The sequence below is a fragment of the Phaseolus vulgaris genome, chromosome 2, assembly GCF_000499845.2.
Source record: "Phaseolus vulgaris cultivar G19833 chromosome 2, P. vulgaris v2.0, whole genome shotgun sequence".
NCBI lineage: Eukaryota > Viridiplantae > Streptophyta > Magnoliopsida > Fabales > Fabaceae > Phaseolus > Phaseolus vulgaris.
The window spans coordinates 44,822,743-44,841,695 of record NC_023758.2 but is presented as its reverse complement, the minus strand read 5'-3'; the positions used below and the strand labels follow the sequence as shown (position 1 = coordinate 44,841,695).

Below are 18,953 nucleotides of genomic sequence, written 5' to 3'. Positions count from 1 at the left end.
CTTGCGTGATGAAGAATTGTCAAAGCGTCAAACCTTGGAAAATAAAATATAGATTCTATTATTTTCATAATAACTTTTTATTCCTTTTTTTACTAAAATTTGGATTGAATGATTAAGTTTTATTTTTCTCACTCCTTAATTAGTAGGTGTTGTAATGAAGCTCCACATTTTTAACTCAGTCTTTTTTAAAAGTTAAGATTGTCCACAACATTGTATAGATGAAATTTAAGACTGCTATATAGAGCAAATTTATAGGTTTTATTATATGGATAACTTTTATTTAAATAGCTATAGAAGATAGATAACTTTGTTTAAATAGTGGAAGGATAATTCTGATTTTAGTATTTAATCTGAACGTTTGTGAATTCAATAAAAATATTTTAAAACTTAACTTAATTCATATTTAATGAAAATTACATAATTAATTTTGATATTTTAGATTGTCGAATTTGATAGCAGAGAAAATGAGTTAGAATTTATTAAAAAATAATACTATAGTATATAATTAGGGATAAATAAAATAATATGAAACATTAAGGGGTGCTCCAACCTTATTATAAAAAGAATGTCCAACAAAGAGGACTTCCAACCAAACTTACAAGATCCAAGAGAACTATATTCTACTTTTCCAAAGCTAATATCATCATAAAAGTTTCTCCAAAACCCTGTTCCATTAATAACTTCACAGAGAACTAGCTACTAAGAAGTCTTATTTAAAATATACTTAGTTGTTCCACAATCTTATACAAAACATATATATTTTATAGTACAAAGAACACAAACTACAAAAGATATGTATACAAAATACAATCATATTAAGATTATAAATATGTATAAACTCTTAAAAAAACCTCGTCAGAGACACAACTTCTACTTAACTCATCTATAAGAATAATGTCAAAGTCTTCTGCGTGCGAGATTGAATTGCACAATTTTGTAAAGATGACTACAGTACCAACATCTCGCACTCCAATCCAAACTCCCATATCACACCTTACCCTGCATTTCTAACAAAAATAACATTTCTGACCAGTCAAATGATCTATGGCTTAAAGGTTATATTTTGCAATCAGCCATTAATCCATAAAGTAGCAATTGATTTAAGATAACTTTAAGCATACAATTGTTTACATAGAACAACCATGTATTGTATATATTATTGTCTATTGAGAGAAAATATTTGATATGTAGCAGAAAATAATTGTATTAATTCCTTTTATATATAAAAATAAGAAGAAGAAAAAGTTCATTTAATTCTTGTTTTTCCTTCATTTCAATGCACACCATTGTTTAAGTTTACTATCTATTAAAAAGTTAAACAAGAGAGATATAATTTAATAAAAGAAAAAAATCATAAATAATATTTAATGCTTATTCATAATTACATCATGTTTATATCATCTTCAAAATGTAGTATAACATCACATAAAGTGTGACCAAGAATAGAAGGGTTCCAAGTTAATAATACTTTGAGTGTTGGCATGAAGTTTGTGAATCAGAGGTTCCTTAAAGTGTGTTTGGTTTAACGTTTTTGCACTAAGCAGTTTGCATTTAACTGCAACGAAATAAATAGTTGTGATTCACGATGAAACAAAGTTGCAGTTATTCTTTGTCCGAATCCATTAATTCCGCCACCATGTCAGGTCTGTTCTGACCCTACCAAACTCGGTTCCTTTGTCTCCAATGATCACACATATAACACATCACAAAGCCATGCTCTTTCAGTTCAGTTCTGTTCTGTGTATATTCCACCCTATCGCTTCACATGACGTGCCTCACATGCATACTTCTCTATCTATGCTTGTAAGAACTTTTATCCAATTCAGAACTTTGATAAATAATAGTAAATATCAATTTTAAATTTATTTTATAAATTTATATTAATAATAAATATAAAGGTATATAACAGTTTAGTTTTAATAAAAAAATATTTAATTATCTTGGGAATGTACTGAAAAACTCTTTGCAAACACATCTAAATGTGGTACTCAAGAAGACTATGATACTGAAATTTTTTAAGTAAAATATGTTGTTGGTTTTTTGAAATATTGTTTATCTGAATATATATATATATATATATGAATATGACATCTTGTAATTGTAGTATGTATTTATTTGCTGATAAAGAAGATGGTTTGGCATAATTTAAAATTTTCAAATTGTAAACCTAAGTCTCAATTCATTCTCGGAATAATTCAATGAAGATGAAATTGTAAACAAACACCTTAGCACTCTAATTTAGAAAAAAAGAATTCAATTAATTCAAAAGGTTCAAGTTAAATTTTGTTCTGACTTAATTCTAATAATAAAATTAAGAATTCATAAAAAAGAAAAAAAAAATCAAGAATTAAAAAAAAAAAAAATCTATGAAAAATTTATTGTAAATATTTACTAGCTATATTTCCTCTCTTGAACATGTCAAATAAAAATAACATATTTAAAAATGTACCATTTGAAAACATTAGAGTTGACTAAAACAATAAAGGTGACAGAAGTGTTTTTCTATCTTTACCATCAACACTAAAGAAATTAATGTCTCGGAAAACAGAAACCCTTTGTACATAATTATCATTCATATATAAAACAGTGTTCCAAAACCAAAATATTTTACACCAAGATCTTACTGTTGGTTAAGGCTATAGTTGGTCTGTCACATCACATTACACATATTCTAAACACTTGCAATTACACTTACATTCCCTTTGACCTGTAAAATGAAGTTTTTCAATATATAATTAATTCCCTGAATCCAAAATTTCTTGAATTCTACAGCTACTAGGCCTTCCCTTGTAAACATCAAATGTTCATGTGTTTTGTCCCATGAGATGGTACTCATCAATCATCACGGTTACCAACAGGTGGAGCAACTGTAGTAGCAGTGCAACAACCCTTGTCTTTGCTGCTACAAGCATGGCTACTTTGCAACCCTAGACTGCACCAGAGGCACACACTTTGTTTACCACCACTAACATTCACATTACCTGGGAACAAAACTTGCTCTTCTTGTTGTCCTTGTGGTTGCAGCCTTTTAGGGTTCACCATAAAATCTTGGGGTTTTGGTGGTGGAGATAAGGAAAGGTTCAAGTTGAGTTGAGGATGAGCTTCCTCTATGGTAACACCACTACTGTTGTTTGAGCATTCACCTTTATCACCAGTTGAGTAATCATCACTGCTGATCTGCACCTTTGAATTGAGAAACACATTAAAATAGTTGATTTGGTTGTTGTCACCAGTAGTGAAGCTGCAACTGTTGTTGTTGTTGTCAGTTCCATTTTCACTTGTGGTGGCAACCTCAGTCACTTGAGAGTTAGCAGGTGGATCTGTGGTCTCATTGGTTTCCTTGTTGAGTGGTTTATGAGTTACAGGATCCATTCCATTGGCATAGAGCTGACGTTTGATGTGGGTGTTCCAGTAGTTTTTTATCTCATTATCTGTTCTTCCAGGTAAACATGCTGCTATCTGTGACCATCTGAAAAACCATAATAAAATGTACAAAACATCATCAACCCATTTCAAATCTCTCTCTCTCTTTACAAAACTCAAGCAGAAGAACCCTACTTATGAAGTCATTCAAGGATGAATTACTTGGTTTGTGTTCATACCTGTTTCCTAGTAAGCTATGGTGGTGAATGATGAGATCAGTTTCTTCTCGAGTGAAGTTCCCCTTCTTGAGGTTGGGTCTCAGGTAATTCATCCATCTCAGTCTGCAACTTTTACCACACCGAAGCAAACCTGAGCAAATAATCAATCCGTTAATTAGAATTGGACATTCATACATACATAAAATTGTGCATAAAGAGGAACATTGAAAATTTTCATAGCTACAGAAACACATAAATATATCTGGTGATAATTTTCTTTTGTGAAATTCAAGACAAAACTCAGATTTTCAGATGCCCTCTCTTGGTTATTTCGAAATTCTATTTTAGAATCCACATTCAATCTATATCAAATTTTAGTATGCATTTTCTTGACTGTGTTTTTGCAATTTTCTTCATTTAGAATTAGAGTTTCACTTCAATGATATACATGTTAGCTTTTGCTTCAATTGTAATTGTTATCATAGAACAACCAAACAGAAATTCTTTAACATGATTCTTGTAAAAAATACCTGCTGCCTTAGGAAGGCATCTCCAATTGCCTTCTCCATGACAGTTTACATAATTAATGAGGAGTTGATCTTCCTCCTTAGACCATGCTCCTTTAAAAATGTGTTGTTTTAGACAGCAGGGTGTTCTACCCATTTGTGATTTGAAGAGAGAAAGAGAAAAGAGAAGAAGGGGTGCAATTGAGTGAGTCACTTGGGGATCTTCATTTTCTCATAAACAACACATTGATTGAGTTGGTGAGAAAGGAGGAGCAGTTACAATTAAGTTTGTGCTCCAGTGGGTAGGTAGCATCACTTTCTCTCTCTCTCAACTTCTTCCCCACATTTATTTGCATTTATAATCTTACCTCTTCTTTCATTCACACTTTCAATCCTGCTCAAGCTTCTTTTATGAAAGGATTATACTACAATTATTAAACCTTTTTCAACCTTTTTTAAGTAACAAGGGAAATAAATAATACTCTCCTATACAATCCGTAAATAAAAAATAATTTTTTATATTTTTTTATTATAACTAAATTAGGTAGTATTTTATAAACTAAAAAATATTAATACTAAAATTTTAGCTATCAAGTTTATAATATAAATAATTAGTCGCTATAAATTTTATTAATAAAAAAATACTTTATTAAAATAAAAAGATGTATGTGAGAAAAAAATAATGTAAAAAAATATGATGTCCTAAATTTGGATTTCCACACACGGCTGCCACGCTGGACTGTGATGTAATGACAATTACACTCTCTAGTCCTTTTGCTTCTAAATATCAACATAGACATTAATAACCAATTAAAGTCACAATGCAATCTTTTGAAAACATTAAAAGTAAACTTTGTTGAAATTTAGTTGTAGCTTTGATGAACTTAGAACATCTTTGTAATTAATACACACATATATATATATATATAGCTGGTATACATTAAATTACACATTTATTGACAAATTTTTTATAGAATGTAAATTTAATCAAACTAAAAATTAAACACTACCAGAAAAATATTTTTTGAAATATATATTTTACCTGTGGATTATTACCTCACCAACTATTTTTTTCATGTAAATTTATTTTATGTACTTCTTATTTGGTGGGTAATATTTTCACTTACCAAAAGAAAGAAAGAAAAAGCAAAAAAGGGAAACATAAAAGAGATTTACTTACCAACTATAAGGTAAAATTTTCCTGTATGAGATCAATTCCAACTTTCATTCAATCTATTACTAAAATAACCTTAAATAAAAAGAGAATATGAATAAAAATTACTTTCAAAACTTTTTTTCCATAAATATTATGAATTTGAATTTTTGGAACGCATTTTTAAATTCTAAAAATTCTTATCCAAACTGCATTTTCAATTTTGTGTTCCAATTTTTTTTTCTAAAATGTATTTTTTGACTTTGAATTATATTTATTAAGTAAATTACAGATTTTCAAATTCGAGATAAAGATAATTTTGGAAATTTATGATAAGGTACAAGTTAAAATTGATATTGTGCAATAAGAAGTTGTCCAACTATAATGGGTAGCAAAAAATAACCAATCAGTAAAACTAGTAATCCAAAAGTAAAATAATTATTTTTTAAAAAATAATAAAAAAGATTAATTTTTCAGATTTGTGAAATGCGGTTGAAAAAAAACAGAAGGCCTAAAGAAAAGGAGTTATCGCCCCGGAAACTACTTTCAAGGAATAAAACTTTTTTTATTAGAGGTATCGTTTTTTTATTGGTGAACAGCTGCACTAAATAACAGAAAATTAAAATAAAAAATCTTTATAAATAAAATATTTTAGTCATGCGAGCCTTTCTAATGGGCCTTTAGGTATGAGCCCATATCACATGTTTCGAATACGTCAAAAAACAGGAAAACCCTATTCTTAACCATCTCAATCCCTAAGCTTTTGTTTCCAGCGTCGAGTGCATGGGAGAACCTTCGTATATGACTGGATTGGTGGATGCAAATTGATTTTCTTATTCGAAAAAAAGTTCTGTTCTTTGGAAGATCTATGTAGTGTGCGTTGATTGTAGCAGCGCTCCATCTCATTCATCATCCCTTTGTTTGAGTCTTGATTTCCAAGATTAGAGGTAAGTATCCTATCACCAACACCCCATTCTTTTATTTCTTCACCTCTTCTGCCACACATTTCTTGATTTGGCTCACACGATCCAACTTCTATTCCAGACTCTGAAATTTGATTTCTCAGGTCGTCGTTGCCGCTCTCACAGTCCCTAGGGTTTTGCATCAGTTGCTTCGCCATTACAAGGGTGTCTGAAGGTAAATATGATGCATATGAAGAATTAAAAACCATAGGTTTTTCAGTTTGAAGAATACTTTGAGATTGAAACAATGACTTTTGGGGATTTTGCAAATGCAGGTTTAGGGTTTAGTGTTTAATATTTATCTATTTTTCCTATCTATGTGGGCCTGACACAGATTTATATTTTGCTTATTCTCAAACCTTTCAAGGTTCTCACTAATTTTTTCTTTTATTTTCTAAAAGTTAACAATAATGGGTGTTTTCTAGAATCAAGATCAACCTCTTGGGTTATATGGTTCTTTGTGTGTGGAGTTTTTCACGCTCAGTGACTTTAAGTATGAGGCTTCAAGTATGAGCGTCTTTAAAGTAATTTTTTTCATCTTAAAGTGTTATTTTATTAGTGGTGTACTTTTGGTAACCATGCGAGAGATAAGGTAATACTCTTTTATCAAAGATATGTAACAGATACGTTTCATAAAATTAACACTATAAATAAGCATTAAGCATGGTTTCATAGCCCGTTTGGGAAGAATTATTATCCCAATGATCGTATCAGGGTTTTCTCAGCGGGCCGCAGGAGCAATCTTTGTCTTGGCTTACGCCTTGAAGGACAACGCAGACGGAAATTATGTCTTTGATATGCCCCATGATGCTGTCAGTCTTGAAGATATCTCATATGACTCCTTGCCAGAAAGATTCCCGACCACGAACAGAGCCCATGCACCTATGCCTAATACGAATAACAACGCTGAAGAGGCTCGGGCATACAGTTACCTCGCATCTTCTCTCTTAAGATTGTTCAGAACAAATGAAGACAACTACATTGGAGCATTTAACCACATCGTTACAGGATACTCTCGATTCTACAACAGACAGATGCCAATATTCCCTCCTCAGCCAACAGTAGAAGGCATTCGGACACTATCCCATTATTTTTCACACTGCGGTGTCTTCAAGGCCACCTTGTTCAGGATATTATACTGTGGGGGCGGAACCAAAAAAGCTGAGGGGCTAAGAAGCTTTTTGTATGAGAATCATCTGTCTAATACAGGGATGCACATATGGAGCATCTTTGGAAGCTTGGTTGATAAGCTTAACTGCAAACCTGCTGTTATTTTGAGTGCCCTCCAGAAAAAAGAGTATGAGCAGCAATTGTCCTGTCTTGAGACAATGCTTGAGCTAGCAGAAAGAAGTGATGGCCTCCACAAGAGGCGCATGTGGAGGTATGGAAGGCTATTTGATGAGTCCTTCATGCTCCCTTTGCAAACTAAACACTGTCGAGGTCTTGCCTACATACTTGCCTCAGCTTTAAAGAGGATAGAACCCCTCTCAAATCAAAACATATTGAATATTGCACAGTTTAAAGATTTAAGCATGGAGAAGAGGAATTACTTGGCAGCCGTTGGAGAGAATCTGATAAAATACGTTACTCATGGTATTATCTGATTTCTCAAATGGTTAGCACATTTATAGGTATCTGTTATCTTTGAATATTGAGTATCTCTTTATTTTCCATGTTATTTTCTTTGTAATATAACGAATTTATCGTGTATGTCTGAAAAAACACATTTTTATAACTATAATTAACTTTTGGTATAGACGCAGCCAGCTAATTAGATATTTTAAAAACATATTTACATTTACACTTAAAAGTAAATTTACTTTATTATTTAAATGAATTTGTTTTAAACACTAATCGTTTCTTTCAAAGTCAATTTATCAAAATCTATAGCATTGAAATCATTTTTAAGCATTGGTAAAAGAAAAATTAATAATATAATTATTTATATTACTTAAATTATTTAGTATGTTTTATATCTCTAATGTAATTAATATTTTTTAGTTTATAATAATTAGTATTTTGTCCATAAACATTCTTTGATCAATTAACTAATATATAAGATGTTATTATACAATCATCACCGAGAACCAATGCTCAAGTCTGAGTCGGGATACTAATACGATAGAGATATGTATACGAAAATAATACGATAGAGATATGCATACGGAAATAATACGATAGTGATATGTATACGGAATTACATATTTTACGAAAATAATACTATAGAGATATGCATACGGAAATAATACGATAGAGATATGTATACGGAATTACATATAATTTAAAATGTAATATGTATACGGAATTACATATAATTTAAAATGTAAGACATATTTATATATTATATAATTATTAATTATATAAATTGATAATAAAAATTTATATAACAGATTTTTGTTAATTTTTTTTTTTATAATCATAAACAAATTTATACAATAATTTGATTTTTAAAAAAATTAATGTTTTTTTTAAAGTATTTTAGAATCGTGATAAAATTATCATAAATTTAAAAATATTTTTTGAATTAATACTTTGCCGGTGAATTTGATACTGAGATGTATCCGAACCTTCTGTACAAGTTTCTTAATTTGAAAAAAAAAATATATAATTAAAATGTATAACCAGTATACTCCTTTTAGAATATTTCTTTATTATTTAATAAACATTAAGAAAATGTTAATATATATTACACTCTCTAGTTATTTTGTTTATAAATATCAACATAGACATTAATAACCAAGTCGCAATGCAATCTTTTGAAAACATTAAAACTAAACTTTGTTCAGTCGTAGCTTTCATGAACTTAAAACATCTCTGTCATGAATTCACACACATATATATAACAAAATCTTTTTTATCAGCTGGTATAAAATTAAATTACTTATTTAATGAAATTTTTTTTATAGAATAAATATATTTTACGTGTGGATTATTACTCTCACCAACTATTTTTTCATGTAAATTTATTTTATGTACTTCTTATTTGGTGGGTAAAATTTCCACTTACCAAACGAAAGAAAAAGCTGAAAAGGGAAACATAAAAGAGATCTACCTATCAATTATAAGATAAATTCTTGGTGCACCATATTCATTCTACTCAATCTGTTTTTGAAAATGACAAAAATATTATTGAGCATAACAAAAGTAATCTTAAATAAAAAAGAGGGTGTGGATAAAAGGTTATTTTAAAAACTTTTTTTTCAAAAATATTCTGAATTTAAATTTCTGAAACACATTTTTAAATTGTAAAAATTCTTATCCGGAAATTTATGACAGGTAGAAGTTAAAATTGATATGGTTCAAGAAGAAGTTGTCCACTAACTATAATGGGTATGAAAATATGAAAAATGGGTAAAAATACAAATACAAAAGTAAAATAATTATTTAAAAAAAGTAATATAAAAAAGATTAATGTTTCAGATTTGTGAAATGCGGTTGCACAAAAAAGAAACAAGGCCTAAAGAAAAGGGGCTTAACGTCCACTTCTAAAGAAAACTACTTTTAAATTCAATGATGAAGAGCTGGACTAAGTAAGAGAAAACTAAAACAGAAATATTTTATTTCATAAATAAGATATTTTAATCATGTGGGCCTTCACGTCTTTCTGATGGCCCTTTAGTTATGGCCCACTATCACACGTTTCGAATATTTCAACAGAACACGAAAAGCCTATTTGTAACCATTTCAAACCCTAAGCCTTTGTTCATAGGGTTGAGTGCATGGGAGAAGGTTCCTATGTGACTGGATTAGTGGATGCGGATTTATTTTCTTATTTGAAAAAGCTTCTTCTTTGGAACATCTCTGTCGTGTGCGTTCTTTGTTTGAGTCTTCATTTCCAAAAATAGAGGTAACTATCCTATCAAGAACACCCATTCGTTTATTTCTTCACCTTTTCTGCCACACATTTCTTGTTTTGGCTAACGATCCTCAGGTCGTCGTTGCCGCTCTCACAGTCTCTAGGATTTTCCATCACTTGCTTTGCCATTATAAGGGTGTCTGAAGGTAAGGATGATGCATATGAAGAATAAAAAACCATAGGTTTTTCAGTTTGAAGAATACTTTGAGATTGAAACAATCACTTTTGGGGATTTTGCAACTGCAGGTTTAGGGTTTAATATTTATATTCTGCGTCTTCTCAGTAACCTGTTCTCACTAAAAAATTTCTTTTATTTTCTAAAAGTTTATAATAATGGGTGTTTTTTAGAATCCAAATCAAACTGTTGGGTTATATGGTTCTTTGTGTGTATGGAGTTTTTCGCGCTCAGGTATTTTTGTTCATCTTAAAGTGGTTTTTATTAGTGGTTGTACTTTTTGTGACTGTCTTGTGCTTCTAGATTTAAGCATCTCCATTGTACACCAAAAAATAAATTCGTGTTCATTATGCATGTTGTGTGTATTATTGATTATGTTGCTAGGTTTTACACAATACTAGTTGGCATATGCAGTTCATATTTTAGATTTATTTAATTATTTAGTTACTTTTGTAATTCTCTTTTTACAGGTTACAAGAGGGAAACCAATTTGGACAGATTCAAAGTGTGTTTGCTATAGGCTATTTTCCTGTCAGTACATTTGGATAAAGTGCAGGTATAGATTCCTTCCCTCTAACATGCATTATTTTTATATTAACATTTTCTCAATATTTATTAAATAATAAAGAAATATTCTAAAAGGAGTATACTGGTTACATTTTTTAATTATTTATTTTTGTCCAAATTAAGAAACTTGTACAATATATACATCTTATATATTAGTTAATAGATCAAATGGAATGTTTATGGATGAGATACTATTTAATATAAATAAAAAAATATTAATTACATTAGAGATATAAAACATACTAACTAATTTTAAGTAATGTAAATAATTACATTATTAATTAGCTTTTTCTTACCAATGCTTAAAAATGATTTCAATGCTAGATTAGCTTAGATTTTGATAAATTGAATTTGAAGGAAACTATTAGTGTTTAATAACAAATTTATTTAAATAATCAAGTAAATTTACTAAGTATAAATGTAAATATGTTTTTAAAATATCTAATTAGCTGGCTGCGTATGTACCAAAAGTTAATTATAATTATAAATATCAATGTTTTTATTTTTGATATAGTCTATGCGATAAATTTGTTATACCAAATAGAAAATTAAGAGATATGCCATAAATCAATAATATCTATAATACTTTTTGATTAAAGATAAGTATTAGATATGGCTCATAAACGAAATGGTCCATTATTAACATTGGAGATAAGCATTGTTAGACAAGACAAGTAATGTTTTTATCAGTATTACATTCTATACTCATTCTCTCAATGCAAAGTAATTGGAGAATCTTTTCAGGTTTACTTTGGTACAAGCACTCAGAAGACCAAAGCTAAAATCCCAAAATTCACTGTCAAGGCATGGATATGACAAAAGAAGGTATCGAAGCTAGGCTCAAGGCTTTCCCAAGCAGTACAGCTGCGGGACAGCAAACACAGATCGAGGAATCCATCCCAACTGGGTTGAGTCGGTCTGAGACTCCCTTAAGCGAAGTGGAGCTCATAGTAAGGAGTTTCTTAAACGAGACTTTACGATGACGGAAATCAACCCAAAGTACGCCCACGTTTCTGACACGATGGATATGAATGGAACGATGTCCTCATCGGATGATTTTCTGGACAACTCTCACTTAGGGAAGACAGCAATTCTCTTGGATAGATGTGACGACAAATTCATAGCTCGTTTGGGAAGAAAAACTATCCCAATGATGGTATCAGGGTTTTCTCAGCGGGCCGCAGGAGCAATCTTTGTACTGGCTTACGCTTTGAAGGACAGCGCAGACGGAGATTATGTTTTTGATATGCCCGCTGAGGCTCTCCTTCTTGAAGATATCTTATATGAAGAATTGCCAAATAAGATGCCGGCCACGAACAGAGCCCATGCACCTATGCCTAAAATGAATAACAACGCTGAAGAGGCTCAGGCATACAGTTACCTCGCTGCTTCTCTCTTAAGATTGTTCAGAACAAATGAAGACAACTACATTGGAGCATTTAACCACATCGTTACAGAATACTCTCGATTCTACAACAAACAGATGCCAATAGCCCCTCCTCAGCCAACACTAGAAGGCATTCGGACTCTATCCAATTATTTTTCAGGCGACAGTGTCTTCAAGACCACCTTGTTCAGGATATTATACTGTGGGGGCGGAATAAAAAAAGCTAAGAGGCTAAGAAGTTTTTTGTATGAGAGTCATCTGTCTTAAACAGGGATGCACATATGGAGCATCTTTGGAAGCTTGGTTGATAAGCTTAACTGCAAACCTGCTGTTATTTTTAGGGCCCTAGAGTGCATAGAGTATGAGGAGCAATTGTCCTCTCTTGGGACAATGGTTGATCTAGCAGAAAGAAGTGATGGCCTCCACAAGAGGCGCATGTGGAGGTATGGAAGGCTATTTGATGAGTCCTTCATGCTCCCTTTGCAAACAAAAGGGTGTCCATCTCTTGTCTACATACTTGCCTCAGCTTTAAAGAGGATAGAACCCAACTCAAATAAAAATATATTGAATATTACACACTTTCAAGAGTTAACCACGGAGAGGAAGATTTACTTGGCAGCCGTTGGAGACAATCTGCTAAAATTCGTTAGGAGTAACAATAGTTGTTAGTGGACATGGACTATTTCGTTTATGTATAGGACTATGTGGACTATTTCGTTATGTGGATTATCAGAAGAGTATTACCTGATTCTCTACCTCTTTTATATGATATTACTTTTGGATTATTGTGTATCTTTTTATTTTTTATTTGGTATAACTGATTTATTGCGTAGGCTATGTCATAATAAAAACACTTATATTTTATAACTATAATTAACTTTACGTACATACGCAGCCAGCTAATTTGATATTTTAAAAACTTATTTACATTTACAATTAAAATTAAATTTACTTGATTATTTAAATAAATTTGTTTTTAAACACTAATCGTTTCTTTCAAAGTCTATTTATCAAAATCTACGCTATTCTAGCATTGAAATCATCTTTAAGCATATCATTTTTAAGCATGGGTAAAAAAAGGCTAATTAATAATATAATTATGTACATTCCTTAAAATTATTAAGTATGTTTTATATTTCTAATGTAGTTAATATTTTTTAGTTTATAATAATTAGTATCTCATCCATAAACATTCATTTCACCTATCTACTAATGTATAAAATGTTATTATACCTTGTTCGATAACAAATACCGAAGTGTCAGTGAGACTCTATATACTTATTTTAATTGGATTTTCTTACTCTCCTCTAGTCTCTCGATCTTCATAGTAAAGAAGACATATTGACGGTCAAGTTAGAAGAAATGAAATAAAAGTAAAGAAAAAAATATTTAAAAAAGATGATTATTTTAAAATAAATATTTTTTATTTATTTATATGAATTTTTAATTTAATAATAAAATATCCAGTTTAATTATACTACTTCTATTTTAAAACTATTTTTAAGGTTGGGTAATGTTTGTTAAAATTTAAAAGATTATAACTTATTTTTATCAAAAACTTAATAAGGTAAAAAAATCTATTTTAATAATAAAGGAAATTAAATTTATTTATTATAAAAGGAAGTAAAATACATTTAAATAAACAATTTCACATTTTAAAAGTAATATATTTATTAAAATAATGTTTATAATTATAGTATGAGTTAAGTTATTGGTAGTTTCAAAAATTTATTTGTACTAAAATCGGTAACTTAACAAATTTCCAGTATTTTTCCTCCACAAAATTTAATAAATATAATAACTTGGTATTTTCATACTGTGATTATTTTTAAATTATATTAACTTTGCATTATCACATGCTAGTCTAACTAAATTAATGGCATGTATTACATTAATTAAAAAGTCAGAATTATCAGCACCAAATTAATAGATTTATTAAATAACGGTAAGTCCCATCTTAAATTCCAAAGCCAAGTTTTCTCATAACTGCTCCAAACTAAATGTTAATTAATATTTATTCAAAAGGCTACATATTTCTAAAAGTTAAAAGTGACGTCGTATTGAAATGCTGGATTTTATTTTATTTTTTTATTTGTAAAATTCATTAAATTAATATTTTTTATATCAATTACACTCTTACATATATTTAATACAATCAAAATTTTAAATAATTTAAACATATATTGTGTGGATTCATCGATTAGAATATATATATATATATATATATATATATATATATATATTTGAAGCAGAGATGAAGGTGAAAATGAAGCAAAGTGTGAGCGAAAAAAGTGTAGGTGGAGAAAGCAATAATGAGTACTAAAATGTATTCCCATTAGTCAATCATAATAGGGTTTATTAATGGAAAAGGTTGAATGGGTGAATTGATTTCAACAGTTTTTGCTGCAGAAGCAGCGGCGACGGAGGCCTTCACATTTGCCACCGGTGAAACCTTCGGTGAGACACACGGTTGCACAGTTGTCGTTGCTGAAGCATAAACCTTTGAACGCTTGGCTTTCCGACCAACATAGTCTCGCCTCTGCTCTCTTCACCGCCACATCTGTTTAATCAATCCATTCGTTAACTTCACACCATTTCATTCACACAAACACAACTTAATTACTTTGTATCTATATCTTACCAGCGGCCAAGACTAAGAAGAGAAGGAAGATAAACCCAAGAGTTTTCCGCTCCATCACACGCCAATTCTTCAAGCTGTCCCTAACTCAAAGTGATGATATTGTTGCTCTTTCACCCTTAAACTTCTTTATATAATATCAAGTAGCTTCATCGGACGCGTAATGATATCATTACGCTGCCAACTCAAATTTTTTATACATTTATATTACAATTCTTAATACTAGTATTTATTTTAATGTTAATTCATATCATTTAATTTTAAATTTATTATTTATTATATATATTTATTTTTAAATCCATCACATCAAAATTGTATATAACTATAAAAATTATCAAAGTATTGTTTTTCATCTCGGATTGAGATGACAGAGATGGTTTCACATGCAAAGGTGGCACGTGTACGCATACCTCCATTTAGAAAAGGATAATGATACATTGATAATTCACATTTTTTATACAACCAGATTATAACTTCTAAATTTATTATTTTAATATTTTTTATATATTATTTAATTTTAAATTTATCATTTATTATATATATTTATTTTTAAACATATCTCACCATTAAAACTTGTATACAATTATAAGATTATTAAAATATCATTTTTTTTTATAAAGCTAACCCAATCTTTGGCATCGTGTGCTGGAAAGCTTGCGTTTTTTAGTTGCTACATTAAATACATTTATTGGGGGTTGAGTATTGTAATTTTAATTTGAAAAATGATAGTGTCACAATTTATATATAATTATTGATGTGATAAATTTAAAAATAAATATATATAATAAAAGGTAAATTTAAAATTAAATAATATGAAAAAATATTAAAATAATAGTATTAGAATTTGTATAAAAAAATATATAATTCTTCATGTATTATTATTTTTTTAATTTAAAGAAAATATTTAATTTCGACTAAAATATTAAGGTGGTAGTTGATGGGTGTTTCTTTTGTATAATTTTTTGTTGTTATGAATGTAAATTTTTGAATTTTTAAGGAAGTGGGGCAAATTTCTCTGTAGCTAAATAAGATTTTTTTGGAATAATTATAAATATAGAAAAATTTATAGGATTCCGTAAGGAATTCATATCAATGTGGTACATTTATGACATATTAAAGATAAAGTTGTATTAAGATGTTTATTCTAAAATCATGTACCTTAAAATATCAGAAAAATTGTATCGCGTTGAATAATTTTTTTACATCCATTACTTTTTAAAAAACAATTATAATTTAGTAAAAAAGGAAAAAATTACCATATTTTCGTGAAACAGCCTAAATTTTTCTACTATGTAAATAACAGTGAAAAAAGTATCAATACTAAAATTGAATTATTTATGTGGATTTCTGTTGAGAGTTTTGCTAATGGAAAAGTGAAGCAGAAAGCAAAATTTGTAAAATCTATTGCCATATAATTAATATGAGTTTATTAAAATTAAAAAAAAATTGTTTTTATATAGAAATATTTTTCTTTGTACTTTCAAGAAGAGTTTCTTAGGTTATTTCTATAAATAAAAGTTATTTTGAATTCTTTGCTCACTTTCTTTTGGTCCCCCAGTGTCACATGTAAAACATGCTTTAAATATGCCTTTACTAATAAAAAAAATAGTCATTTAATTTTTATATATAGTAAAAATATAAAATTAAATATAATAAAGAATGGAAAAAAAATCACGATAAGGAAGTGAAACACAAAATCTTTTATTGATTTCTCACCTCTTCTATTTCATTTTTGAAGAAAAATAATAACTCTCTTTTATTATAGATCTCACAAGTCTTTTGAACATAAATTCTTTCTAGGAACGTAAAATGAAATTTTAATTGTTATGTATTTTCTATAATAAATTTTTAAATGTGACTTATTTATCATACATTTTTTATATTTTTTTAAATATTTAATTAGATTTTATAGTTCATTTTTTAGTGAATAAGAGAAGATTAATTTAAAATTTCTACTTCGAAATTTTGTTATGGATGCTCTAACTATCCATATTTCAATAATTTATCAACAATGCTTGAATTATATCATTCTTTGATAAAAACAAGAAAATGAATTACATGATTTGATTAATCACTTAATTTGTCTTATCTTAACTCTCTATATTCCTATAACTACAACAGAATCATAGTTTTGTTTAGTGAAGATTATAAAAATAAGATTACCAAATATAATGAAAGATTAATTTCTTATTGACAATATACTTATTTACATTGAAGAAGAAATAACTGGAGATTATTATTGACAGTTTTTAAAATATAATAAAAAAATAACAATCTTTTAGATATATCTGATTTTTTTTAGTTATAATTATGCTAAAATATTTACTATTTGTTATCTATACCTATATATAAATGGGATTCCCTCTTACTGTTCTTAAATTTTTTCCTATTTTATCATTAGATTAATATTTGATTTTATTTCATTATTTTGCTTATTGCGTTATTTTGTACTTTTTAAAAATATTAGAAATAGATTATCGGGAATTGAAAGATATGAATTATTTTAAAATTATGAAAGAGAAACAAATATTAGGAAATGTGAGTAGTGGCCAAAGTAGTGACAACAATTTTGAAATGTAACATCTCCTTTTTAACTTCTTTCATAAATCATAAATATTTTAACTCCCTACTTCTTGGGTTAACATCCATGATTTCCCTTTAACTGTTAACTTTTTATAGTCATTTAATAGTGCTTCCCCTTTAACTCCTTATAATAATTTATTATTTACATCTTTGTCTCCTCCTCCTTTTTGTTCTTCTATAATAATGTATTATTTACGTCTCTCTCTTCTTTTCCTTTTCTATTTTTTTTTCTGTTGGTTCTTCTATAATAATTTATTATTTAGTCTCTCTCTCTCTTCTTCCTTTTTTTATCTTTTTTTTTTCGTTCTTTTATAATAATTTATTATTTACGTCTCTCCTTTTCTGTAACTATACCAACCTTTTTAAAAATACGTGTATATTTAATTGTTGTGTAATAACAGAAACTGTTAGTAGATTTTAATTTGATTAAATTTTATATTTAATTATATAAAAATAAAAAAAATGCGGATACACGAGAGCGCCTGTGTGTCCGCTAGTATTAATAATATATATAAATTTTGAGTATATTTTCTCACTCAAATTTAATTTAATTAATGTAATAACTAATTATTTTAATTTTTAAAATTAATTTTTATTTAATAATTTTTTTATTAGGTATGACATGAATATTACGTATTAGATAAACCATTCTTTTAATAAGACATGCTCTCATAAAAAAGTTAACCACTAATTGACCCATTTTATTCATGATTTTTACGGATAAAAAAACTTTAATACCTACATTAATTTTAATAAATGTAAATAAAAACTATTATTATTATATTAGATTTATATAATGTGTTAAATCATATTATTTATATATATAATCTTTTATCTAATAGTACTAAAATCATTTTGAGTTACCGACGAATTTTACTGATGAATAACGACATTATCAACACAAATTCATTTGACATTTCGTCAATAACTTTGTTAAAGATAAAAAAAATATATTTTATTACAAGATATTGAACTAAAATTCAATGAATAGAGGAAATGTTAGTAATCACTACACCAAAATTATTTACTAATTTTTCTATGATTTTGTTATGAGATTATTCTTCTTACTATTAATTTTAATATTAACATTATTATTATAATTATTATTAATTTTATTAGTAAATTTTTTTATCAAGTTTATTAATATTATAATTATTAATAATATTATAATTTTACAATCATTCTTAGTTACAAATAAATATACAAATCAATTGTCATTCTCACATGTAATTTACACATTTGTTATGAGAGAAAGAATAAAATAAAACACCGTATTATTATTTTATTAGTGTTGGAGATTTACATCGATCGATTGATTAAAGATGAAGACATTTCATAATATATAACTGAGTGTAAATCTTACTTTATAAGTTATTTACGAGGTTGAGTTATGTTTAAAGTTAACTTCTCAATATGGTATAGGAGTCATTTAAATTAAAGTTTATCCAAAGGAAAGTTTGTTGAGCTTATCAGGTCACCCATTATCGTATTATTATTAAATCACTTATAAATATATTGTCTCACATATGAATTATCACTCTCGAC

At 28.3% G+C, this 18,953-nt stretch overlaps 2 protein-coding genes and 1 pseudogene across 4 annotated transcripts; 2 read left to right on the top strand and 1 right to left on the bottom strand.

The window, feature by feature from the left end:
- Positions 1–2,541: 2,541 nt before the first annotated feature.
- On the bottom strand, positions 2,542–4,415 carry LOC137809806 (myb-related protein 308-like). Its single transcript, XM_068610879.1, has 3 exons — positions 4,112–4,415; positions 3,603–3,732; positions 2,542–3,469 (listed from the first exon to the last, which is right to left on the bottom strand). Exons 1-3 carry the CDS (start codon positions 4,242–4,244, stop codon positions 2,836–2,838), a joined length of 897 nt encoding a protein of 298 aa, XP_068466980.1. The 5' UTR covers positions 4,245–4,415; the 3' UTR covers positions 2,542–2,835.
- Positions 4,416–5,949: 1,534 nt separating this feature from the next.
- On the top strand, positions 5,950–7,958 carry LOC137812541 (uncharacterized). 3 transcript variants are annotated; one of them, XR_011081265.1, is made up of 3 exons: positions 5,950–6,187; positions 6,307–6,377; positions 6,917–7,958. XR_011081265.1 is itself a non-coding variant. In XM_068614594.1 (2 exons), exon 2 carries the CDS (start codon positions 6,904–6,906, stop codon positions 7,804–7,806), a length of 903 nt encoding a protein of 300 aa, XP_068470695.1. In that variant the 5' UTR covers positions 5,960–6,187; positions 6,307–6,903; the 3' UTR covers positions 7,807–7,958. The 3 variants fall into 3 exon arrangements, 2 of the variants coding, with proteins under 2 accessions (XP_068470695.1, XP_068470697.1); XM_068614594.1 differs by having other exon boundaries at positions 5,960–6,187; positions 6,307–7,958; XM_068614596.1 differs by having other exon boundaries at positions 5,960–6,187; positions 6,285–7,958.
- A 1,947-nt stretch (positions 7,959–9,905) lies between these two features.
- Positions 9,906–12,891, top strand: LOC137809805 (uncharacterized; annotated as a pseudogene).
- Positions 12,892–18,953: the final 6,062 nt, after the last annotated feature.